The following is a 27,924-nucleotide window of genomic DNA, read 5'->3' as shown; positions in this document are numbered from 1 at the left end:
ACAAAACAAGGCATTATAACTAATGAAAGATATTTGGGAATATATTCACTATAAAGTAGTATTTAAGTATTTTCAGTAATTTTATTTTCTTAATTCCCAGAGAACCCCTTTAACTCAATTTCTCTCCAATGAAAAAATGGAAATGGATTGGACCAGTACCCCCAACAGGTAAAATCCAGACATGAATTATTGGGGGTACTAGAAGCCTGGAGCTGGGGTACTGTGGATTAGGCAATTGATCAGAGAACACATCATGCTAAGTGATGGTATTCAACTTGTATTATAAAAAATTATAGCGGGGTCTAAAGGCAAAGGGACAGGTATAAAATATTTGTTTGAAATTAAGTGGTTATAGTTGTTGCATTACAAATATTTGTTGGAAATGAACTGGTTAAAGGTGTTGCAGAATGAGCACCTCTTTTATCCATGTGTTATTTCTGATTTTGCAACTTATTGCTACTGACTTGAAAACAACTCAGCTGCAGTTCCAAGCAGAGCCCATGGACAAGGGTGGCGCTGTTTGGACGCAATTCCTGCTTTTCGCAAAGTCTAAGCGCAGACGCCTGGAACAGACAAAAAAATAGAATGGAGAAACCTTTGCTCATATCAGTTTGTGTGACTACAACTCTCATTCTGAGTCTTCAAAAGGATTTTACTTTTCTTTGTCCAGTCAAGGTAAACTAACAGTCACAGTCATTCCACCTGCATGATCAACTACGACTGCCCTCAAAAAGGGGTTAACTATATACACTTGGGATAAAAAATGGGTGTTAAAGAGGCAGGCAGAGAAAATGACAGACAGGAAATCTAGAAAAGGTTTTGGCAGAGCAAACACTTTGGTTTCTGGTGAGGATCCTCATCCTCTATGGCCGCGTTTACATGTCCGTTTAGGAGATCCGGCACAAATGTCGGCCAGAAAAAAAACATTGCATGTAACGGTTTTTGTCCGGCCAAAACCCAGCATTTATGCTGGAAATCGTCCAGATCACTGCAGGACCTCATTGCAGTCAATAGGGATCCAGCAGTGAAATGGAGGATCCAGCAACACCGGATCCTGAGAGATCGGGCCGGCTGTTCTGTGGCATAACAGTCTGCAGGATCTCCTAATGGAAATGTGAATGAGGCCTATCAGAAAATGGTTGCTCTGATATCTGTATTTGCAGACAGCTGTAAACCTTCCACGTCAAACGACCACCAAAAATTGAGGGCCCATAAAATCTTAAACACAGAATTTCCCAAAAACTGATATCTAAAACACTGCATTCAAAACTCATGGGGTAACCTGAGCCCCATTACTAAGCAAGAGTCCAATCTTTAAGCCTCCATCCTTGGACTCATTTCCAATATTGGCTGTTTCATGAAGACACAGACACAATTTAAATACACACAGAAGACAGTGTACCATAGCAGCAAATAAGATTACAAAAAGAAGAACCCTGCATATCAATGCACAAGAAGCCTTCATGGTCCTGAATTTGTCTCAACGGATCAGGTGCTCCTCCTTTGGCATCTGACTAATCAACAGAAAAAGATGACAGCTCCGGCAGCGTCATCTTGCTGGTCGTTACTGCACAGAATTAATCAAATGTTATGGTGGTGAGAGGTGTGATCTCTAGGGTTTGCTCCAGGGCGTGGGGAGAAGGGTCAGTGAATTCTGGCAATGGTCCGTTTCGATGGTGGCCATATTCAAATTTAATGCGCAGTTCTCCGATCTTGGACAGAGGCAGAATATCTGGGATCCACTCAATGGTGAATGGAGTTGGCTCCTTCTGGTCTGGAGAAGTGTTACCTGCAAATATACAGTGGGTTAAAACTGGCTGCAACCACACTCAAGTGAAAGAAATATACCCTCGCAGACCAGACCGCATTCCACTGTATAACAGAAAATACATTTTCTACTAGATAGACACACACTCCACAAGTATACTAGATAGAAGTAAATGGATTTTTCTAATCCTGATCATAAACATGCTGAATATGTCAGGGATCAAGTGGAAATATAGCAGATTTCACCCGTTGTTGTAATGTAATGGGTGAAATCTGCAGTATAATCCTCGCTAAAATCTGCATGTAAATTCACACGGATTAAGGTGCAGATTCCTCCCCCCACCCCAGTGTATGAACCTAGCCTTAACCCTGGGTTCACACCTGAGCGTTTTACAGCGCGTTCAAACGCGCTGTAAAACGCTTAAGACATGAAAACCAATGATTCCCTATGGGAAGGGTTCACACCTGGGCGTTTTACAGCGCATACGAACGCGCTGTAAAACGCCCGACGCTCAAACAAGTACTTGAGCTTCTTTGGGGCGTTTTGACGCGCGTTTGTGGCCATAGGACACTGCAGTCAATGACACAAACGCGCGTCAAACGCGCGTTTACTATTACAAAAAACGTGCATAAAAACGCGCGACAAAAACGCGCGTAAAACGCGCGTTTGAGGAACGCTCAGGTGTGAACCCAGGGTCAAGGGAACCTGTCACCGGGATTTGGTGTATAGAGCTGAGGACATGGGTTGCTAGATTGCCGCTAGCACATCCGCAATACCCAGTTCCCATAGCTCTGTGTGCTTTTATTGTGTATAAAAAACGATTTGATACATATGCAAATTAACCTGAGATGAGTCCTGTACGTGACTCATCTCAGGTTCATTTGCATATGTATCCAATCGTTTTTTTTTACACAATAAAAGCACACCGAGCTATGGGGACTGGGTATTGCGGATTTGCTAGCGGCCATCTAGCAACCCATGTCCTCAGCTCCATACACAAAATCCTTGTGACAGGTTCCCTTTAAGGGGACAAGTACCATCAGGAATTGTTATTATTGTTAATTGTAGTTTTTGCTTTGTGACGTCTACCTTTATTCTCGTGCAAAGTAAGCCAACTAAAGGGTGGTAAAAAGACAGTCCGAAGGTTCACCATCATCCAGCACTAGTGTTGAGCGAACTTGTGTTTAAGTTCGGCGTCTAAAGTTCGGGTTATCGAAGAATCGCGTTTTGGATTCCGCTACCACGGACCATAACAGAATTTAGAATCCATAACGCGATAACCCGAACTTAAAACACAAGTTTGCTCAACACTATTCAGCACTGGTCACTGTGATAAATCTGGAGCATGAGACCAAGTTTACAGCAGCCACGTTAGTGGAATCCTGTACAAAGTATTTAAGGGGTAGCCCCACCATAACAAGGCATCAGTAGTGATCAGCAAATTCGTATAAATTTAATTCATTATAAAAAAATAAAATAAAATCAGCCTCCTTGAGCAGCCAAGGGGCTGGCCCCGCTGCACAATAAACCCCCCCTCCACCCTGATTGACAGGACCAGTTATCTTGCATGGCCCTGTCAATCTCGCTCCTGCTCCATTGCTCTGAGAAGCGGCGCAAGCGCAGAGGCACTGCTACTGTCGCCTAAGCAGTGCAGATGTTGACTGTGCATGCACTGCTACACTTCTGGGTGAACCCAGACATAAAGCACACTTAGTTGGCATCTGCACTGCTCAGGCAGCAGCAGAAGACCCTTTGCGCTTCCGCCGCTGCTCAGAGCAAAAGCGTAGACGGAAGACCGACAGGGCCAGGCGAGATGTCTGGCCCTGTCAATCAAGGGGGAGGGCTTCTTGAGCAGTGGGCCATCCCCTTGATGCTCAATTGGTGACTTTTGCACGATTCGTACAAACTGATTTACTCATCTATACTCATCACCTATCCAAAGAATAAGTGCCAAGTATCTGATTGGAGGGCATCCAACTACTGGGACCCTCAAAGATCATAAGAATGCTTTTCCTGAAGTGACTGGACTGCCAAAAGGAAGTTGCGTACAGTGCTTCCTATCTGTGGCAGTCCTGTAGAGATGAATGGGGCAGCAGCTCACATGCAAAACTGTCGCTCCATTTACTCCGAGGACTCAGGATACCTACAACCTATTCTGTGGCTAGGTGCTAAATTGGTGGAACAAGCCCTTTGAATGTTTAATTTAACAAAAAAGAAGTCTTTAATAACTTTCATGGATAGAACAGTTTTCACATATTTGTATCCTTTTCATAGAACATCTCAACACAGAAGACATGTCACATCTTGATTCTCAATATCAATAAGCAATGATCACAACATACCAACTTTCAAGAAGGTTTTCAGCTCAAGAGGGCGTATAGGATGCTTTTCCAGTCTGCCATATGTTTCTGCAATATTCTCCACTTCCACTTTCGGGCACTTAAATAGATCAAATGTTCCATCTCTGTTCTGGACAAAACTTCGAGTAATTTCTAGGGGCATCTGAACAAGGGGAAAACAAAAATTATTTGTACTTTGCAATACGTTTACTGGCCAAGTGTACTCCCTTTTGGTATAAGTCTTGGTAAGGATGGTCTATGTGCATTTCGGGAATATACTACAGCAGACCTTCAGAGCATATATAATGAATGTTCAACACACATGAACCTAGGCTACGTTGTGCAGGAGACCAAGATAACTCAGAAATGACTTATTTTGAAAGTCCCATGGCAGTGAATGGAGAGAGCAGCATCCTCTCCAGTCCCGATGGGGTCCCCATTCTCGAGATAAAAGCAAGTCCCAGCAGACACTTTAGGTCCTTATTGTTCTAGGCTATACCGTGAAATGCTATATAAAAGGTTATTGCTTCTTTGGCTGCCAATAATCATAAAGAAATATATGAAAATGTGTAATATATGTTATTAGCGGAGTGTCATCTTCCTCTGCTACCAGCAGTCTGTAGCTGTCCTGTTTGCAAGCTCTCTGTAAATGCTTAGAAATCTCTTCAATCCCTAAAAAACTGGTCTTCAATAACACAGTAATTATAAAGCTGCAGCTGCAGTTACCCTTTATGTGTCTGTGAGACTGCATACCGTAAGAGGAAAAGGGCAATGAAATTGTGGGACATTTGACTAGCTCAGAGTGCTGGGAAAGTAACAGAGAAGAGCCCACGTGTTTACTACACATGGAGAGAGATCTGCATTTTTAGACGGCGGGCACATGGACAGAATAAGACCCCAAGACACACGCACAAAACTCTACATCTTCCTAAGAAGTAAACACCAATAAGTAAGCATGGCACAACTGATAATTAATACACTTTATTTCAACAATATAATAGATACAAATAATAAATACAAACAATGCAGCAGTAGATGGAAAACACACAGGATATATAGAAAATCTCAATCTGGATAACATGATAAAATATATAATAAATAGGTCATAAAAAGGTACAAAAGTCCATAAGTAACAAATACCCAAATGGGTATAGAGTGAAAGGTTCTGACCTGAGACCCATAGGACACTGCACTAAGCCAAATACATATCTATGTATAATGTGCAATGTGCAAAATACAGAAGAATGGCAGTGTAAATAGACAAAGTAGTAAATAAATAAATACCAGAGTGATGATCAGCATCAGGGGTATTTATTTATTTACTAGTTTGTCTATTTACACTGCCATTCTTCTGTATTTTGCACATTGCACATTATACATAGATATGTATTTGGCTTAGTGCAGTGTCCTATGGGTCTCAGGTCAGAACCTTTCACTCTATACCCATTTGGGTATTTGTTACTTATGGACTTTTGTACCTTTTATGACCTATTTATTATATATTTTATCATGTTATCCAGATTGTGATTTTCTATATATCCTGTGTGTTTTTCATCTACTGCTGCATTGTTTGTATTTATATTTTTATCTATTATATTGTTGAAATAAAGTGTATTCATTATCAGTTGTACCATGCTTACTTATTGGTGTTTGCTAGTTTAGTATGTTGGCATCGCACACATACTTATTTTGAGCCGGCTACTATAGGTGTGTATCTTCCTAAGAAGTGCTGATAGATGTGCTTTAAACTGTTTCTTACCTCTGGTGTGTCGAAGATCTGTTTAACATGCAAAATGTTAGTGATGTGCCAGGTATACTTGGAGAAGGTCCCCAACGGAAGAGCATCTTTTCTTACAAAAGCTGAAATATACAGATATTCAATGAAAAAATGTGTAGAAGCAACAACATTTGTGCCTGTCACATCCCTTACAGAACTGCAAGCACCAATGATGTGTAAGGTTTACTAAAAAATAATAATAATTAAAAGAAATGCATGTTTGTAGCAAAAAGTCTGACTGCAGCACAGACTGATTATATGCAGAGGATTGTTAAAAAATAACTTTCAAGATGTTCAGAATTTAAAGGGCTTCTGTCATCAGAAAAATTGTTATGCATCTGGCTGACATTAGTGATGTGCTAATGTCAGCAGTACATAACAATGTGCTTTATAACTCCCTGCGCCGTTCCCTCAAAATAAAGACTTTTATAATATGCTAATGAGCCTCTAGGTGCTAGTGGGGCATTGCTGCAGCACCTAGAGGCTCCGTCTTCTCACCCTTTGGCACGCCCAGGTCCAGTTGATTGACGTCCTAGTTCTCCTCAGTGCCCCGTAAATCCCACGCCAGCGCCGTCCTGTTTAGTATTCGGCGCAGGCGCAACGAGTGAAGGACGCTCTCCTGCTGCCGGCTTCCTCACTACGCCTGCGCCGAACTCGGACGTGAGAAAAGGGTGAGAAGACGGAGCCTCTAGGTGCTGCAGCAACGCCCCACTAGCACCTAGAGGCTCATTAGCATATTATGAAAGTCTTTATTTTGAGGGAACGGCGGCAGGCAGGGAGTTATAAATCATACAGTTATTTTCTGCTGACATTAGCACATCACTAATGTCAGCCAGATGCATAACAATTTTTCTGATGACAGAAACCCTTTAAACAAGCTCCTTAGACTGTATGCATGTCGACATTTGCATATCTTCAAAAAATCATCACAACAGAGGTGACAAAAAAATCTCTCAAATCCACCAATGGGCTTACTAGACTTAGGGGGTCATTAGGCATCTAACTGATCATAGTCTCACTTAAAAAAAATATATATATAACACAGAATAGGTATTTAGTGGCATTTATCGGCAACTCTAGGAGCAATAGGAGCATTGCCATTACTCTTAGAGGCTCAGTTCTCCCTGCAACTACTGCCATCACGCCTGGTACCGTCAATCAAAGTAGGGGGGGCACGGCAGTTGCAGAGAGAGCAGAGCCTCTAGGTGTAACGGTAACACCCTTGTTGCTCCTAGAGGCTCATTTGCATATATTAAAACATAATTATTCTCAGTAATGCGGGCACATATTAACATGGGACCAACACAGATGTCTTCAGCTGCCAAGTGCACATGTAACAGCTCAGACTGTGTCATAGGTACAAATCTGCTGACAGATGCCCTTTAAAGTAATATATAGTACCTGAATTATACAACCCTATAAACATATGGATCCATAATGTTGCTGCTTGCCCAAGGTATTATAGTACCTGTAGTGCAGTTTGGAAGGCGCATCCTTGCATGACCCATGGACAACCTCTGCGACAAGGCATCAAAGAAAGACTGGGGAATGTGAAATACCAATGGCTCTGGTTTACCTAAGAGAATGAACAAGATTAAAGGGGTTCTCTGAGATTTACATACTGATGAGCTATCCTCAGGATAGGTCATCAATTTGAGACTGGATGGGATCAGCGATACACAGCAATGCTTAGGCCTCTTCCTAGGCTAGTGACATCACGTTTATTGGTTGCATTGCCTAGGAACAGCTCAGTCCCATTCAAGTGGATGGGACTGAGCTGCAATAGCAAGAACGGCTGCTATACAATGTACGGCACTGTGTTTGGTGATCAGCGAGAGTGCTGGAATTCGGACCACTGCAAATCTCATATTGATGACCAAACCTGAGAATAGGTCATCAATATGTAAATCCTGGAAAACCCCTTTTAGATATGCAAGACAGTACAGACAGAACCCTCCTTCTCAAAGCAATATTTAAGCAAAGCAGTCTTGGGGTCCATTCACAAATTCGCAAGTGTTTTTGCTGTCCGCAAAACATGGACACCGGCCATGTGCGTCCTACATTTTGTGGACCGCACATGGCCACCCCTGTGATAGAAATGCCTATTCTTGTGCCTGGCTGCAGACATGAATAGGACATGCTCTTTTTTGTGGGGCCACATGAAAAAGAATGGGTCAGCACCTGTTCCGCAAAATTGCAGAACAGATGCGGACCCATTAATATGGACGTGTGAATGGACCCTTAAATGGAGTTCACACTTCAGTTGTTTGGTCGGTTATTTTCATCAGTAAGTGAGCCAAAACTAGTTGCGTGTCAAAAACACAGAACAGGTGCAGATCTTTCCCTTATACCTTCACTACTGCTTTTGGCTCACAATAACTGATGGAAATAACCGACTAAATAACTGAAGTATGAACTCGGCCTCAGACCACTTTCACACAGTCAGTGTTTGGTCAGTGATTGATCAGCGATTTCCATCAGTGATTGTGAACAAAAACTAGGACTATGCACTATTGTTGACATCAAAAGCAATCGAGACCGTGATGGGACCCATAATGCTCACAGCACAGTTGTGAACCGAACTTTACACCATTTTACATTTAACAAATTTACCTTCATCTGCACAATCCATATAAAAGCAAAGTGATTTTGTAAATACACTGCACCACAGGATAGGGGATAACTACCGCTGGGATCACGAGAATTGGGGACCCATACTCTGTGGAGCCTCCTTTAAACGGAAAGGGCGGCTAGTCGGAAATGCGTGCTGCCACTCCAATCATTTCTATGAGAGCGCCAGGGATATGAGAGGAGCGTTGGCATGCATTTCTGACCAGCTCCAGAAGACTCTGTCCACTGGATACTGCTCTGCTGTTCCCAGCTACTCAGGATATAGAGTCAATCGATATTATAAAAAAAAAAAAAAAAAAAAAAAAATGAAAATCTCTTTAAAGGGATACGATAATGGTCTCCAGTAATCCGTCCTAGAGTTTGACTAGAACATGTTGCCTCCATTTGTACAGCTGCTTAGTGGGGCCTCATTACACTGCCCTCCGGTGTCAACATTCACTTCACACTGCTGATGTTTGCGGTCAGGCTGCTTGACCTGGCAGCATATCTTAGGCTACTTTCACACTCACGTTCTGGCTTTCCGTTTGTGAGATCCGTTCAGGGCTCTCACAAGCAGTCCAAAACAGATCAGTTTTGCCCTAATGAATTCTGAATGGAAAAGGATCCGCACAGAATGCATCAGTTTGCCTCCGATCAGTCTCCATTCTGCTCTGGAGGCGGACAACAAAACACTGCCCGCAGCGTTTTGCTGTCCACTTGACGAAGCGGAGCCAAAACGGATCCGTCCTGGCACACAATGTAAGTTAATGGGGATGGATCCGTTTTCTCTGACACAACCTGGCACAATAGAAAACGGATCCGTCCCCCGATGACTTTCAATGGTGTTCAAGACGGATCAGCCATGGCTATAGAAGACAATACAACCGGATCCGTTCATGACGGATGTATGCAGGTTGTATTATTGTAACGGAAGCGTTTTTGCAGATCCATGACGGACCCGCAAAAAATGCTAGTGTGAAAGTAGCCTTATGCAAGGTCTCTCCATTACCATCTATTGGAGTGCAGGAAATCTGCTCTACAATAAATAGTAATGATGCAATCATGTGTGGGATATGCTGTCATGGCTGAGCAGCCTGACAGCAAACCTCAGCACTGCGAGGCGAGGGTCGGCAACCCATCCAAGTCATATTCTAGGATGGTTTGCTAAGGCCACCATTATAATACCATTCCTGGAGAACCCCCTTTAAGTCTAAAACTTTCAGACTGTTTAAATGTAGCTTTGGACTATAACATGGGCTGTAATTTGGAACCATATATTTCAATGTATTTCCAAAGTGTATATAAAGAATCAGAGATGTAGACTGAAACTCCTGGGCCCCCATGAAACATCTGTAACAGGTCCCCCACCCACCATATGCCATTTTGTATGTCTAGTGACTTCTTATGTAGAGAGGCCTCCTGAGGAACCAGAGACCAGGTGCTACTGCTACCTCTGCATCCCCTATATCAACGTCCCTCATATAATCTATAAAGTGGGGTTTAAAAGTGGCCATGCAGACCTACTCTAGATTTTTAATTCTGTCCTCACTCGAATGAGAAATCTACGTGGCACATTTCTACTCACCATCAAACTGAAAATGCATGGTCTGATGGATCCTCTCTGTCACACTGGCCAACCAGTCTAGGAAGGTCAAAGACACCTGACACTCATTCATCAGCTGACTTGGCACTGAGAAAAGGATGTGAACAAGCATTATAATCATCCTGCTTCAGGTGGTAAGACAGTAAACCTGGAAGGTTATGAGTGGGACAAGCAACCACTGGTCGGGGAAGTATATTTAGTAAGGTTTTCCTAGACTACAATATTGATGATCTAACGTTAGGATCAGTCATCCCATCAATCCCACCGATCAGCTGATTGAAGGCGCGCCCTCTTCACTGTTTACCAGGCCATCACCATAGATTTGGTAGTAGCTGTGCTCGGTTTTGCAGCTTCATGTGAACAGGACTCGGTACCGTACCTCATATAGATACTAACAAATGTAAAAGCTGTGCCTGGTAAAAAATTGAGGGGATGTTGAGCTCACAGCTTGCTGAATGTGCACGGCCGTCACATAGTGACACCACAGAAAAAATAAGAAGGCACTTATCAAAAAGAAAAAATCTTCTTTTCAATCAGCCAATCAACTACTTTATGTATAGAGTGAAATAGTACAGAAAACGATCAATATCTAAGCAGAGAGGAGCATGAGATGTCTAAATGCAATTACTTAAAGGGGTTGTCCACTTTATTTTGTGTATGTTTCTAACTAAGCAAATGTAAGGGGTTTTCTTTGACTTACTTCATCTCCAATGGCCCGATTCTCCTAGTTAGCTGAGGGTCAACCGTGATGTCAGCTTCTTTCCCTGCTCTGATGACGTTCTGTGCACAAGCCGGGGCTACAGGAGGAGCAGGTCTGTGTAGGAAATGTTACTGTGGGCTGTGCTGGTTGGAGCTACAAGCCACGCCCCCCTGCACTAACCTATCTGCTGGCCACACCCCCTGTACCACTGATCTGCCTTGTTTCTCCTTAAAGGGATTCTGTCACAAAGTTTTGGCCTATAGAGCTGCGGACATGCACGGCTAGATCGCCGCTAGCATGTCCGCAATATATCTGTCATATAGGGCTGTGTGCTTTTAATGTCTTTAAAAAAGGATTTTATAGATATGTAAATTAGTGTTGTATGTGTCCAAGGGGCTGTACTAACCTTCGTGGAGCCCAGCCACGCCCGCCTGTGAAGGAGCCCAGCACCGCCTATGTCCTCCGAATAGATTGCCGTAATCTGGCGATGCGTGAGCTCGCGCATCGCAAGATTACGGCAATCTATTCGGAGGACATAGGCGGTGCTGGGCTCCTTCACAGGCGGGCGTGGCTGGGCTCCACGAAGGTTAGTACAGCCCCTTGGACACATACAACACTACGGCCGAATGCACACGGCCGTTAGCGGTCCGTGGAACCACAGGCTGGATTCCTGCTGAGAGCAGGAGCGCACGGCGTCATTGGTTGCTATGACGCCGTGCGCTCCCTGCTGCCGCCGCAATGCAGTAATACACTGGTATGATCTATATCAGTGTATTACTGTACTGTGGCGGCAGCAGGGAGCGCACGGCGTCATAGCAACCAATGACGCCGTGCGCTCCTGCTCTCAGCAGGAATCCAGCCCGTGGTTCCACGGACCGCGCACGGCCGTGAAAAACGGCCGTGTGCATTCGGCCTAATTTACATATCTATAAAATCCTTTTTTAAAGTCATTAAAAGCACACAGCCCTATATGACAGATATATTGCGGACATGCTAGCGGCGATCTAGCCGTGCATGTCCGCAGCTCTATAGGCCAAAACTTTGTGACAGAATCCCTTTATCACTAGATTCTTCAGCACAGTTTAACCCCTTCTACCATCAGCAGCACAGACTTAGGGCTGGAGGCTCTGCATCAGGTACTGGGCAGCTGCAGGGTTTCCTCTTCTCTAGGCAGTGAACAGACAAATGCTGTGCACAGGATCCTCCCTCCCTCCTCACCCTGCAGACACAGAGTAGACAGACTGGAGGAGTTCTCTCCTCTGTACTCTTATGCTGTCTGCAGAGCATTGCACAAGAACAGGTAGAGGAACATCCTGTGTGTATCAGCAATGTAATTGAACTGTACAGCTGGGACTTGTAGTCCAACACAATATCCCAGGAGTCAGACTGCAGGCAGGGCAGCAATTTTATTCACTCCCTTTGCAGAGCAGGTGGAGGGGAAAGGCAGTCTTTGTTGACACCCACAAATATTGATGAGGAAAACCTCAACGATTGTTGTTACACGCCCCCATAGCTCTGCAACTGCATGTCAACAAAGGGCCAGAACAGAACTAGGGAAATTAGGATTTTTTTTATTTATTTTTTTGCCTAAAACTTGCTTAGCTTATTTATACATTGCTCACCATCTGATTTAGAGTGCTTTAATTTTATTTATTTTTTTACATAACTTGGGACAACCCCTTTAAATATGTTTTCTGGTATTTTTAACACCAACATAAATACATAGGAAATGAGACGCAAAACAAAGACAATTCCAAAATTAGACTCAAAATAAGAGTGAGATGAAGGTTGCAAGTGCCTCCTAAACAGGTGCAAAATCAGGTGGTAATTGAGACTTAGAAAAAAAAAACTGTAAAACAATAGACGCAGACACCATAGTAAATGTGCCCCGCTGTGTATAGATGATCAACTAAAACGACCAGCACAAGGTTTGTTTTATTAATTTTAGCCATATTTATACTCTAATTCTGACATTATATATTTAAAAAGTTCAAATAACAGTCATGCTAAATAAAAAAATCTGAAATACATTTTTGGATTTCCACATGCCCTGTTATTACCAAATTTTATACAATTATGGTACAGAATTTACCTGGTCTTTTTGTAGCAGAGTTCATCACTGGCTTTTTTGGGGTGCTTTTCTTCAGACTCGGAACAACAACATCCTGGACTAAAGAGTTTGCACCTGACACACAAGGAGAATCATATAAAAGAGTTGATATTGTGCAGAACTACCATGAGAGTCACATATGATGCACTGCTTGGGGTGTTATAACATCCACTATAGGTGGCAAATTGTATTCCTTCAGGCTCATTCTACATTTAAAGGTGTTGTCCCATGAAAAATATTCAGAGGAGATGAGAGCTGCATATACACACAGCAGTCATCTCCTCTGTATGAGAACTAGCAATCGCTACTCTGGTCGCTTGTCCCCACAGACACACACATGCCTCCAACTTCCCCGCAGTGCAGACACACTGTGCCACGGGGACCACCTTGTCCACCTCATCTGTGATTCTTGTGACCAAGGTCCTATTGCGACCGAAACGTCAAGAAAACAGTCACAGTTTAATTATTGCCAATTGTTCTTTATGATTTTTCTTCTTTTGGAGGACTTGTCAAAAAAGAAATAATTTCGTTTTGCATATAACCTGTGAGTGTGCGGTGGTTCTCTTTATTATTTACGTTCAGATCATATCCACTCCACCGAAGCACCTCATCCTTTGGACAGTGAGTGCAACCCCAAACTATTCAGATCATTGATTCTGGGCAGCAGATTGCTGCTTACACACAACACTCTGCCCAGAAATGATGATTTAGGCTGGGGCTACACGGCAATTCGACTGTGACATCCATTGCACAAGCAAGGATCATGGTGTAGAATTGCAGCCACTGAACTGAATGGGCTCGTTGCGCAACTCGCAAGCTGTAGAAACTGCTGGATTCTGGAGTCGTGATCTCAGCAACTTGTGAGTTGCACTTTGGCCCCATTTAGTTTATTGTCTGCAATGACGCACAGCAATTCTTGGTTGAGGTCAAAATCGCCATGTAGCCCCAAACTTAAGTAACTGCAGCGGCGATGCCACTTTCAAATAGTTGCCCCAATTATTGGACTGTGTAAAGTGCTTATCCAGTAATTATTATCAGGATCCTTCATCGATATCAGATTGGCGGGGGTCCGACACCCGGGAACCATGCCTATCAGCTGTTTGAAGAGGCTGGGTGCTCAGTGAGCGCCATGGCCTCTTCCTAGGCTATGTGCCATCACTGTACATCAGTCACGTGGCCCAGTTGCAGCTCAGCCCCATAGAAGTGAATGGGGCTGAGCTATAATACCAAGCACAGCCGTCATACAATGTATTTATACAATGTACAGCGCTGTGCTTGGAAAGCTGCCGGGATCAGGTGGGACTCGGACCCCCGTGGATCTGATAATGATGACCTATCCCGGATAGCGCCTTTAAGTTACACTGTCTAGTCTATCAGTAACTCATGGCTTTCCTCTTGTAATAGAATTGTTCAGAACTGAAAGCACAACAGTAGACTGACCCTTAATTCAATGTATGGACGAGTATGGTTTCCACTAAGAGGCAGCAATCATTTATTCATATATTTTCCATCACTGGCTATAGTGCTTCCACACTGTCCATGGATGAGACCCAACACACAGACCCCTCTGCACTCCATTTGTAGGTGAGGTGTGTAGTATCTTTACCTGGAGACTCCTCGTTTCTTGGTTTCTTGGGTTTGAGCATTGGAGCGGATTCTTCATGTATCTGCACCACCGTTTCCACAGTATCCATCTTACTGTCTGTCTCTAACACAGTAATCTCTTTAACGCCTGCCGATTTGCAAGGAAGAAATAGGTTAACATTAAAATAATTAGGCTAGAACTTCACAGCCAGATTTTAGTGAGACGTTCTAGTAGTATTGGGCAGTGAATCAAATCTGATGATTTTGGGTTGTTTCTTTTATTAGACCTCAATTGTTTTCTTCTGGAGCTCTGTATCAGCACAACCTGCATCCTCTCCTTAGTCCCTGCCACTCACGCCATTAAACCTGGTCAGGGACACTCCGGAGCACTGACTGTAGCACTGACAGACTCCCTCTGTAACAGCCAGATCGGAGGTGACTCCCATGCAGGTCGCTTAACTCCCTAGATACCTGTGGTCAGTAGCAATCACACCATCTAAGCAAGTACACAGAGGCTCCCTGTCACTATTGGCCCCCGCAAAGACAATCGCAGGGCACCAATGTGTTGCCATGGCATTCGGGGGGCCTAACAAAAGGTACCCTAGGCCTGCCATAACTGTATGTCTATTACTCTGTTACTGTGATGGGCTATAATGCAGTGGTATACAAGGTCTTATAAAAGCCACACTCCCTAGTGAGAGTAAAAAAAAATAACAGAAGGTTAATAAAGTTTATTAAAAACATTTTTTCCATAAAAATTGTTTTATTTAGTAAAAGTGGTAAAAAAAACAAAAAAACACACATATATGGTATTGCGAAGTTTGGCACACCACGCATAATAAAGATAACATGGTAAACAGGCCCATGAACAAAGGGAAAAATAATAAAAATTTAAAAATAGTAAAAGAAACACTGAAAACTATACAATCAAAAAGTTTATATGTACTCCAAAATGATAACACTAGCAACTACTATTTGACTACAAAAAACAGGCTAGAATTCACAGAAAAATATTAAAGTTATGGCCAGACAAAAATAAAAAAATAAAAATAAAAAAAATTATATAATAGTGAAAAATCAATAATTGTCCTTAAAATAACCAAGCCCTATCTAGTATTACATAGGTTTAATTTAATTTAATCTGGTTCTGAAAAACTGATGTCCTATACTTCGGACAGGTGATCATTATTAGGTTGGTAATGTTTGTCTCTCGACACCCCCACCAATTAGCTGTGTAAAAGGTCATGGTACTGTGATTTCATTGATCCCCAGGCACAGCTCTGTGCTGTTAGTAGTGGCCGTGTCTGGTATTACAGTTTACTACAGCTTCATCCTATTCATTCCAATGGGATTGTGCTGCTAAAAGTACAGATCTACAGCCTGGCATAGTAAACAATGAAGAGACCATGGCACTCGCCAGAGAGCTAAACCACAAATCTAAAATCAATGGCCTGCAGTGATGGCTAACCGCCAGCACTCCAGCTGTGGTGAAACTACGACTCCCAGCATGCTCCATTCATTTCTATGGAGTTCTGAGAACAGCTAAGCAAGGGGGCAGCTTGGGAGTCATAGTTTTACCACAGTTGGAGTGGCCCGCAAAAATTATGAGGCATGTCCTATTCTTGTCCGTCTTGTGGACAAGAATAGGCATTGCTATAATGGGCCTCCTGTTCCGTTCCGCAAATTGCCGAAGGCACACGGGCACGGTCGTGTGCATGAGCTCTTATAGTAACAATAGGCCAGCAATTTAAAGAAGTTGATAACCCCTTTAACCACTTCAGCCCCGCTAGGTGAAACCCCCTTCATGACCAGAGCACTTTTTACACTTCGGCACTACACTACTTTCACCGTTTATCGCTCGGTCATGCAACTTACCACCCAAATGAATTTTACCTCCTTTTCTTCTCACTAATGGAGCTTTCATTTGGTGGTATTTCATTGCTGCTGGCATTTTTACTTTTTTTGTTATTAATCAAAATGTAACGATTTTTTTGCAAAAAAATGACATTTTTCACTTTCAGCTGTAAAATTTTGCAAAAAAAACGACATCCATATATACATTTTTCGCCAAATTTATTGTTCTACATGTCTTTGATAAAAAAAAAATGTTTGGGCAAAAAAAAAAAATGGTTTGGGTAAAAGTTATAGCATTTACAAACTATGGTACAAAAATGTGAATTTCCGCTTTTTGAAACAGCTCTGACTTTCTGAGCACCTGTCATGTTTCCTGAGGTTCTACAATGCCCAGACAGTAGAAAACCCCCACAAATGACCCCATTTCGGAAAGTAGACACCCTAAGGTATTCGCTGATGGGCATAGTGAGTTCATAGAACTTTTTATTTTTTGTCACAAGTTAGCGGAAAATGATGATTATTTTTATATTTTTTTTTTTTCTTACAAAGTCTCATATTCCACTAACTTGCGACAAAAAATAAAAATTTTTAGGAACTCACCATGCCCCTCACAGAATACCTTGGGGTGTCTTCTTTCCAAAATGGGGTCACTTGTGGGGTAGTTATACTGCCCTGGCAATTTAGGGGCCCAAATGTGTGAGAAGTACCTTGCAATCAAAATGTGTAAAAAATGACCGGTGAAATCCAAAAGGTGCACTTTGGAATATGTGCCCCTTTGCCCACCTTGGCAGCAAAAAAGTGTGACACATCTGGTATCGCCGTACTCAGGAGAAGTTGGGGAATGTGTTTTGGGGTGTCATTTTACATATACCCATGCTGGGTGAGAGAAATATCTTGGTCAAATGCCAACTTTGTATAAAAAAATGGGAAAAGTTGTCTTTTGCCAAGATATTTCTCTCATCCAGCATGGGTATATGTAAAATGACCCCCCAAAACACATTCCCCAACTTCTCCTGAGTACGGCGATACCAGATGTGTCACACTTTTTTGCAGCCAAGGTGGGCAAAGGGGCACATATTCCAAAGTGCACCTTTCAGATTTTGCAGGCCATTTTTTACACATTTTGATTGCAAGGTACTTCTCACACATTTGGGCCCCTAAATTGCCAGGGCAGTATAACTACCCCACAAGTGACCCCATTTTGGAAAGAAGACACCCCAAGGTATTCCGTGAGGGGCATGGCGAGTTCCTAGAATTTTTTATTTTTTGTCACAAGTTAGCGGAAAATGAGGATTTTTTTTTTCTTCTCTTTTTTCCTTACAAAGTCTCATATTCCACTAACTTGCGACAAAAAATAAAAAATTCTAGGAACTCGCCGTGCCCCTCACGGAATACCTTGGGGTGTCTTCTTTCCAAAATGGGGTCACTTGTGGCGTAGTTATACTGCCCTGGCAATTTAGGGGCCCATATGTGTGAGAAGTACTTTGCAATCAAAATCTGTAAAAAATGACCGGTGAAATCCGAAAGGTGCACTTTGGAATATGTGCCCCTTTGCCCACCTTGGCATCAAAAAAGTGTCACACATCTGGTATCGCCGTACTCAGGAGAAGTTGGGGAATGTGTTTTGGGCTGTCATTTTACATATACCCATGCTGGGTGAGAGAAATATCTTGGCAAAAGACAACTTTTCCAATTTTTTTATACAAAGTTGGCATTTGACCAAGATATTTTTCTCACCCAGCATGGGTATATGTAAAATGACACCCCAAAACACATTGCCCAACTTCTCCTGAGTACGGCGATACCAGATGTGTCACACTTTTTTGCTGCCAAGATGGGCAAAGGGGCACATATTCCAAAGTGCACCTTTCGGATTTTGCAGGGCATTTTTTACACATTTTGATTGCAAAGTTCTTCTCACACATTTGGGCCCCTAAATTGCCAGGGCAGTATAACTACCCCACAAGTGACCCCATTTTGGAAAGAAGACACCCCAAGGTATTCCGTGAGGGGCATGGCGAGTTCCTAGAATTTTTAATTTTTTGTCGCAAGTTAGTGGAATATGAGACTTTGTAAGGAAAAAAGAAAAAAAAAGAAAAATCATCATTTTCCGCTAAATTGTGACAAAAAATAAAAAATTCTAGGAACTCGCCGTGCCCCCCACGGAATACCTTGGGGTGTCTTCTTTCCAAAATGGGGTCACTTGTGGCGTAGTTATACTGCCCTGGCAATTTAGGGGCCCAAATGTGTAAGAAGTACCTTGCAATCAAAATGTGTAAAAAATGGCCTGCGAAATCCGAAATGTGCCCCTTTGCCCACCTTGGCTGCAAAAAAGTGTCACACATCTGGTATCGCCGTACTCAGGAGAAGTTGGGCAATGTGTTTTGGGGGGTCATTTTACATATACCCATGCTGGGTGAGAGAAATATCTTGGCAAAAGACAACTTTTCCCATTTTTTTATACAAAGTTGGCATTTGACCAAGATATTTTTCTCACCCAGCATGGGTATATGTAAAATGACACCCCAAAACACATTCCCCAACTTCTCCTGAGTACGGCGATACCAGATGTGTGACACTTTTTTGCAGCCTAGATGCGCAAAGGGGCCCAAATTCCTTTTAGGAGGGCATTTTTAGACATTTGGATCCCAGACTTCTTCTCACGCTTTAGGGCCCCTAAAAATCCAGGGCAGTATAAATACCCCACATGTGACCCCACTTTGGAAAGAAGACACCCCAAGGTATTCAATGAGGGGCCTGGCGAGTTCCTAGAATTTTTTTTTTTTTTTGCATAAGTTAGCGGATATTGATTTTTTTTTTGTTTTTTTTCTCACAAAGTCTCACTTTCCGCTAACTTAGGACAAAAATTTCAATCTTTCATGGACTCAATATGCCCCTCACGGAATACCTTGGGGTGTCTTCTTTCCGAAATGGGGTCACATGTGGGGTATTTATACTGCCCTGGCTTTTTAGGGGCCCTAAAGCGTGAGAAGAAGTCTGGAATATAAATGTCTAAAAATGTTTACGCAATTGGATTCCGTGAGGGGTATGGTGAGTTCATGTGAGATTTTATTTTTTGACACAAGTTAGTGGAATATGAGACTTAGTAAGAAAAAACAAAAACAAACAAAAAATTTCCGCTAACTTGTGCCAAAAAAAATGGCTGAATGGAGCCTCACCAGGGGGGGAGTGATCAATGACAGGGGGGTGATCACCCATATAGACTCCCTGATCACCCCCCTGTCATTGATCACCCCCCCTGTAAGGCTCCATTCAGACACCCGCATGATTTTTTACGGATCCATGGATACATGGATCGGATCCACAGAACGCATGCGGACGTCTGAATGGAGCCTTACAGGGGGGTTATCAATGACAGGGGGTGATCAGGGTAATCAGGGTGATCACCCCCCTGTCACTGATCACCCCCCCTGTAAGGCTCCATTCAGACATCCGCATGATTTTTTACGGATCCATGGATACATGGATCGGATCCACAGAACGCATGCGGACGTCTAAATGGAGCCTTACAGGGGGGTTATCAATGACAGGGGGTGATCAGGGTAATCAGGGTGATCACCCCCCTGTCACTGATCACCCCCCCTGTAAGGCTCCATTCAGACATCCACATGATTTTTTACGGATCCATGGATACATGGATCGGATCCACAAAACGCATGCGGACGTCTGAATGGAGCCTTACAGGGGGTTATCAATGACAGGGGGTGATCAGGGTAATCAGGGTGATCACCCCCCCTGTAAGGCTCCATTCAGACATCCACATGATTTTTTACGGATCCATGGATACATGGATCGGATCCACAAAACGCATGCGGACGTCTGAATGGAGCCTTACAGGGGGGTTATCAATGACAGGGGGTGATCAGGGTAATCACCCCCCTGTCACTGACCACCCCCCCTGTAAGGCTCCATTCAGACATCCGCATGATTTTTTACGGATCCATGGATACATGGATCGGATCCACAAAATGCATGCGGACGTCTGAATGGAGCCTTACAGGGGGGTTATCAATGACAGGGGGTGATCAGGGTAATCAGGGTGATAACCCCCCTGTCACTGACCACCCCCCCTGTAAGGCTCCATTCAGACATCCGCATGATTTTTTACGGATCCATGGATACATGGATCGGATCCACAAAATGCATGCGGACGTCTGAATGGAGCCTTACAGGGGGGTTATCAATGACAGGGGGTGATCAGGGTAATCAGGGTGATCACCCCCCTGTCACTGATCACCCCCCCTGTAAGGCTCCATTCAGACATCCGCATGATTTTTTACGGATCCATGGATACATGGATCGGATCCACAAAACGCATGCGGACGTCTGAATGGAGCCTTACAGGGGGGTTATCAATGACAGGGGGGTGATCAGGGAGTGTATATGGGTGATCACCCGCCTGTCATTGATCACCCCCTGTAAGGCTCCATTCAGACGTCCGCATGTGTTTTGCGGATCCGATCCATGTATCCATGGATCCGTAAAAATCATGCGGACGTCTGAATGGTGCCTTACAGGGGGGTGATCAATGACGGGGGTGATCAATGACAGGGGGTGATCAGGGAGTGTATATGGGTGATCACCCGCCTGTCATTGATCACCCCCCTGTAAGGCTCCATTCAGACGTCCGTATGCTTTTTGCGGATCCGATCCATGTATCCGTGGATCCGTAAAAATCATACGGACGTCTGAACGGAGCCTGACAGGGGGGTGATCAATGACAGGGCGGTGATCAATGACAGGGGGGTGATCAGGGAGTTTATATGGGGTGATCAGGGGTTTATAAGGGGTTAATAAGTGACCGGGGGGGGGGGTGTAGTGTAGTGTAGTGTGGTGTTTGGTGCGACTGTACTGACCTACCTGAGTCCTCTGGTGGTCGATCCTAACAAAAGGGACCACCAGAGGACCAGGTAGGAGGTATATTAGACGCTGTTATGAAAACAGCGTCTAATATACCTGTTAGGGGTTAAAAAATTCGGATCTCCAGCCTGCCAGCGAGCGATCGCCGCTGGCAGGCTGGAGATCCACTCGCTTACCTTCCGTTCCTGTGAGCGCGCGCGCCTGTGTGCGCGCGTTCACAGGAAATCCCGGCCCTCGCGAGATGACGCGTATATGCGTCGTCGTGCGCAGGGCTGCCACCTCCGGACCGCACATCTGCGTTAGGCGGTCCGGAGGTGGTTAAAGGGGTTGTCTCACTTCAGCGAATAGCATTTATAATGTAGAGAAAGATAATACAAGGCACTTGTTAGTGTATTGTGATCGTCCATATTGTCTCCTTTGCTGGCTGGATTCATTTTTCCATCACATTACACCCCTCTAATATCCATGGTTATGACCACCTTGCAATCCAGGAAAAGGTGCCGGCTTCTCTGGAGACTGGGAACGCGAGAGTGCACATAGGCCATTGCTTTTTCCTATAATGTGCAAGCACAACCACCACTGTTGGATTGCAGGGGGGTAATAATCCCTGGATATGAGCAGTGTAATAATGTGATGGAAAAATGAATCAAGCCAGCAAAGGAGGCAATATCGATGATAATAGCAATACATTAGTAAGTGCCTTGTATTAACATTCTCTACATAATAAATGCCACTTGCTGAAGCGACACAACCACTTAACTAGTAGCATGCAGTCTACTGAGGTTCACAGTTCAGGGTATAAAACTGGATTACAGCTCGATGGTAAAATGTAAATTCTGTATCGAAGAGCTCCAGTAACTGTGAGGAAAAACTCACTGCTGAGTTCACACGGGCGAGATTTCCACGCGGGTGCTATGCGGGAGGTGAACGCATTGCACCCGCACTGAATCCAGACCCATTCATTTCTATGGGGCAGTGCACATGAGCTGTGAGTTTCACGCATCACTTATGCGTTGTGTGAAAATCGCAGCATGCTCTATATTGTGCGTTTATCACGCAACGCAGGCCCCATAGAAGTGAATGGGGCTGAGTGAAAATCGCAAGCATCCGCAAGCAAGTGCGGATGTGGTGCGATTTTCACGCATGGTTGCTAGGTGACAGTCTATTCACTGTATTATTTTCCCTTATAACATGGTTATAAGGGAAAATAATAGCATTCTGAATACAGAATGCTTAGTAGGTGGCCATTTGAGGGTTAAAAAAAATAAAATAATTTACTCACCTCCTCCTCTTGATCGCGTAGTTGCCGGTTTCTTCTTACTTCTTTAATGATGAGCTGCCGACTAAATGACCTGTGGTGACGTCAGATCACATGGTCCAATCACATGGTCCATCACCACGGTGCTGGATCATGTGATTGGACCATGTGATCTGACATCACCACAGGTTATTTAGCCGGCAGATCATCATTAAAGTAGTAAGAAGAGACCGGCATCTACGCGATCAAGAGGAGGAGGTGAGTAAATTATATATATTTTTTTGACCCTCAATTGACCGCTTACTATGCATTCTGTATTCAGAATGCTATTATTTTCCCTTATAAACATGTTATAAGGGAAAATAATAACATCTACACAACTCCAAACCTGAACTTCTGTGAAGAAGTTCGGGTCTGGGTACCACAGTCGGTTTTTTATCACGCACGTGCAAAACACATTGCACCCGCGCGATAAAAACTGAACATCGGAACGCAATCGCAGTCAAAACTGACTGCGCGGGTTTGTCGCAATACACCGGGACGCATCTGGACACGCCCGTGTGAACCCAGCCTAAGGGTCCATTCACATGGCCGTATGAAACAGGTCCGCACCCGTATCGCAATTTTGTGGAACAGGTGCGGACCCATTCATTTCAATAGTAGTTCCGTTCTGCAGCTCCACAAAAAAACTAAACTTATTCTTGTCTGCAACTGCGGACAAGAATAGGCATTTTCTATGATAGTGCTGGCCATGTGCGGTCCGCAAATTGTGGAACGTACACAGGGCGGCCTCTGTGTTTTGCGGATTTGCAAAACACTAGTCGTCTGAATGAGCCCTAAAGGCGAATTCACATCTGAGTTGGAGGCTACGTTCAATGTCTCCATCGCAGATTCTGTTAAAAAGACCGGACAAAAAGGTCCTACGTGCAGGATTCCGAACGGAAACTGAACAGACTTCTCTGTAGTCAATGGAGTCTGTCCAGCTCCGTTCGGGTCAGTTATGTGCCGGATCCAGAACTTCTGTTATTTCTGTTGTTCTGCTCATCTAACGGAGCAGAACAGGAAAAATAGGAGGTGATGTGAACCCGACCTAAGCTGCACATTGATGCTGCGTACAGGTTCATGGCAGCTTTCGTATGGCAGTGTTATAGAGAGCGCCATCCACACATATTTAGAGGTTATCGCTGGGGGGGAGTCACATCGGGCTGTGCACTTCCCCCACGGCGGTTACTGAAGGAAAGATGTAAAGTTACGTGACAACCATCTGAATGAAGAGGTCACTCTAGCACTGGAGTGTTCTTCTGTTACCTTCAGACATGACATAGAAATAGTCGGTGAATTCCTCAGTGAGGCCGTCATCGCTGGCGAAAGCCCCCAGGCAGGTGTAGAAGTGCACACATCTCTCCTCATTTTCACCCTTGGATGATGTCGGTTTGGCAGTTTTTTGGGCTTCACAAGAACACTGGAAAAGGTGGTTGGATCCTTTCTGTGTGCCAGACCTCTGCGTGAAGTACACATGGATGTAGCCCAGGCTGTGCTGTGGGCTAGGCTTGCACCGCACTACCAGGACAGATTTGTTCACCCTCTGAACCAATGGCCCCATGCACTCACTGGCTAGCACCCAGATATCCTGCTTGATTTCTGTTGGGATCTGCATAGCATTTAACACTGAGCTTTTCAGTGGCAGTGGCTCAGCTTCAATATGGCAGCTTATTGCCTGCTTAATGTGCTGGCACTGGTTCTCTACCACCCCTCGAACTGCTGCTTTAAGACAAGATGGGGCAAAGCAGCGGCCGGAGCTAATCTGAGTGATGATTGTTCCTTCCGCAGTCTGTATGGTGGTCTCAGAAATACCCAGGACGACCAGACATCGGTGATCAGGACCTCTGTCCCTCTGCCTGACTGAGAAGATCTGCATATCAGATCCGGTAAGAAGCTTCACGGCATCCCGAGGCGGAGGCTTGTTGTTTCGACATCTGAAGACGGTGCCGCAGCTCTTGTTTTTGCAGCTCAAGCCACGGGTTCCATTGTAAGTGCCACAGTGCGGGCATTTCCGAACACCTCGCAAGGTAGGTTTTCCCAAGTTAGATAGGAAGTCGGGGACTTTTAGTTTCCCAGGACTTGGCTCCATACTGATCTTTACCCTGAAATGACAATACAATCACAGTCAGTTTATTCATCAAAAAAAGAACGGAGTGTGAACTTAACCATTTCAAGACCGTGCCACTTACCCCCTTACTGAACCAGATGCATTGGCTGTTTTTTCATGACATGCTTATGAGAGAGATAATCTTTCCCCTCCTTTGGTTTTACATAATTTTTACATCTTTTTATCGTGATACATGGGGCTTCATTTTTATTTACTATTTTTTTGTTTTTACATCTGGGAAAATGTTTAAAAAAAAATAAGAAAAATATTTTATTTAATAGCAGAAAGTACAACTTAAAAAACAACTTTTTTTTATTTTGGTGTCTTTATGAAATAAACAGAAAGAAATACCGCATACAAGGCTGCACCTCTTGTTATAAAAATATATAATTTATTAGAAAACACAAAGCCCAAAGAATAAAATCACTGTGTACAATTACAGCACTTTGTGTGGACTAGACATATGTCCAACACACATACCTACAACTATCGGTTTCTAAATGGAAACATATGAACACCGCCAGAATATTATATAATACATGAGTAAAACATCATACACTCACCTAAAGAATTATTAGGAACACCATACTAATACGGTGTTGAACCCCCTTTTGCCTTCAGAACTGCCTTAATTCTACGTGGCATTGATTCAACAAGGTGCTGATAGCATTCTTTAGAAATGTTGGCCCATATTGATAGGATAGCATCTTGCAGTTGATGGAGATTTGAGGGATGTACATCCAGGGCACGAAGCTCCCGTTCCACAACATCCCAAAGATGCTCTATTGGGTTGAGATCTGGTGACTGTGGGGGCCATTTTAGTACAGTGAACTCATTGTCATGTTCAAGAAACCAATTTGAAATGATTCGAGCTTTGTGACATGGTGCATTATCCTGCTGGAAGTAGCCATCAGAGGATGGGTACATGGTGGTCATGAGGGGATGGACATGGTCAGAAACAATGCTCAGGTAGCCCGTGGCATTTAAACGATGGCCAATTGGCACTAAGGTTATTTCAGTCAACGTTGCTCTTCTATCGGCTTGAATCAGTCGGCCCATTCTCCTCTGACCTCTACCATCAACAAGGCATTTTCGCCCACAGGACTGCCGCATACTGGATGTTTTTCTCTTTTCACACCATTTTTTGTAAACCCTAGAAATGGCTGTGCGTGAAAATCCCAGTAACTGAGCAGATTGGAAATACTCAGACCGGCCCGTCTGGTACCAACAACCATGCCACGCTCAAAATTGCTTAAATCACCTTTCTTTCCCATTCTGACATTCAGTTTGGAGTTCAGGAGATTGTCTTGACCAGGACCACAACCCTACATGCATTGAAGCAACTGCTATGTGATTGGTTGACTAGATAATCGCATTAATGAGAAATAGAACAGGTGTTCCTAATGTGTAGACATGGGCTCTGCGCCAGGAGCATCAACACCACACATCCCCCTTGTCCTCTGTGAATTTACTCTTAACAGGTGACGTTCATTATCATTTAATTGTTTATGTATATATACCTTGCACATTTGCACAATTTTTGATGCCTTATTTATGATGCTTTACTCACGTATTATGTAATATTCTGGCGGTGTTCATATGTTTCCATTTAGAAACCGATAGTTGTAGGTATGTGTGTTGGACATATGTCTAGTCCACACACAGTGCTGTAATTGTACACAGTGATTTTATTCTGTGGGCTTTGTGCTTTCTAATAAATTATATATTTTTATAACAAGAGGTGCAGCCTTGTATGCGGTATTTCTTTCATATGGTTGTGCATTAATACCATGGTTTGCACTCTGCTAGGTGTATATGTTGTGCCCCCAGCCTAGTTCTCTTATTTTGGTGTCTTGTTTCCATACTGGTTACTTTGAAATAGGGCAGGGATGCCCAACCTGCGGCCCTCCAGCTCTTGCCAAACTACAACTTCCCAGCATTGCTGGACAGACTACAGCTATAAGGGCATGCTGGGAGTTGTATTTTTGCAACAGCTGGAGGTTGAGTATCCCTGAAAAAGTGATGTACAGGTAATGGTTGCCAAGGGCGGGCTAGAAACTTTAGTGTGTGTGTTTTTTTTTTTTTGTTCAATTTTATGCTTTCTGTCCCCACCCCCAGAACATCATACAAGACCAACTTATTGCTGATTTGTCCTGTAACTGGAGCTGACATATTAGTTTTAGTTACAGAGGGAATATAGCCCCCGAGGCTTTACAATGCTGTAAAGCCTCAATGTAGAGCTCTTCCGGGTCTACTAAGATCCCAGCAGCTCAAGCATGTATCTGACCCCTGGTGATCACATGATCGCTAGGACCAAGCAGGAAGTGGCTGCATTGCCTCTTCCTTATCTGTATACACAGCTGGAGACAGTGAAAAAAAAAACACCCCGGCCTTCACAATGGGGCTCCATTCTTCTGCCAACTCCGCAAGGACGTTCAGAAACATCCTTGTAGAACTGGAACTGGTTGTGCAGCTTTTTGGACCATAGCAGGGTGCTCTTCCTGTTGAAAAATAAACTTTTTTTTATGCTCCCTGACCTGTAAATGTCTACATGGACCAGATCACATGACCAGCTGCAGCCAATGACTGGCCTCAGCAGTGACAGGTCCATAAGCAGCACATGACCCGGCGGTAATGGAGGTTTTTTCTGTATGTACAGAGGTATTCTCCCCAGAGGCATCTCTCCATACATACAGGAGCACATGGCGGCTTGCTGGGTGGACTTTGGCCCGTTGCTAATAGTAAGCTCGGTCAGTATGGGATGGTGCACCGTATACTCAGCACTTACTACTATATATTATCTGCAACATTGTTTTATTTTATTGGTATTATCAATAAATATAACTATGTAATATGCTGCAATTGCAGGAGATATGACACAGACACTGCACTGATTTCCACACACAGTATATGTATGTAGACACACACAGTATATGTATGTAGACACACACACACACACACATATATATATATATAGTGTCTTGTATGTAACGTCACGAGCCTTAAAGAACTCCCTCCTCCATATAACAGCCCTGCGCCCACAAGAGGCTGCAGCAAAGTCTCTGGTGACGTCACTTCCGGCCCCTGAGCTCGCCGCCGGTACCTCAGAGTCCCGTTATATACCACCCGTATCTACCGCCTCCCCCTCACTAGATACCAGCTGCCCGGTGCTCCTCCTTCTACTCTTACCTACAACATGGACACCGCCTGGGGCCCCTCTGTCATCAGCAGGGCCCTTGTCTTCCCTCAGACCCTTCGCTGGAGCTCCTTACAAACGCAGCCACCTCTGTA

At 43.9% G+C, this 27,924-nt stretch overlaps 1 protein-coding gene across 1 annotated transcript; it reads right to left on the bottom strand.

The window, feature by feature from the left end:
• On the bottom strand, nt 1-27,924 carry C2H2orf42 (chromosome 2 C2orf42 homolog). The gene is made up of 9 exons (XM_044283121.1): nt 27,823-27,924; nt 23,793-24,628; nt 14,514-14,639; nt 12,890-12,982; nt 10,080-10,184; nt 7,353-7,460; nt 5,867-5,967; nt 4,111-4,270; nt 1-1,789 (listed from the first exon to the last, which is right to left on the bottom strand). Exons 2-9 carry the CDS (start codon nt 24,613-24,615, stop codon nt 1,578-1,580), a joined length of 1,728 nt encoding a protein of 575 aa, XP_044139056.1. The 5' UTR covers nt 24,616-24,628; nt 27,823-27,924; the 3' UTR covers nt 1-1,577.

This window comes from Bufo gargarizans, chromosome 2, assembly GCF_014858855.1.
Source record: "Bufo gargarizans isolate SCDJY-AF-19 chromosome 2, ASM1485885v1, whole genome shotgun sequence".
NCBI classification, from domain to species: domain Eukaryota; kingdom Metazoa; phylum Chordata; class Amphibia; order Anura; family Bufonidae; genus Bufo; species Bufo gargarizans.
The sequence above is the reverse complement of the archived record's forward strand: the minus strand, read 5'-3'. Positions and strand labels throughout refer to the sequence as shown.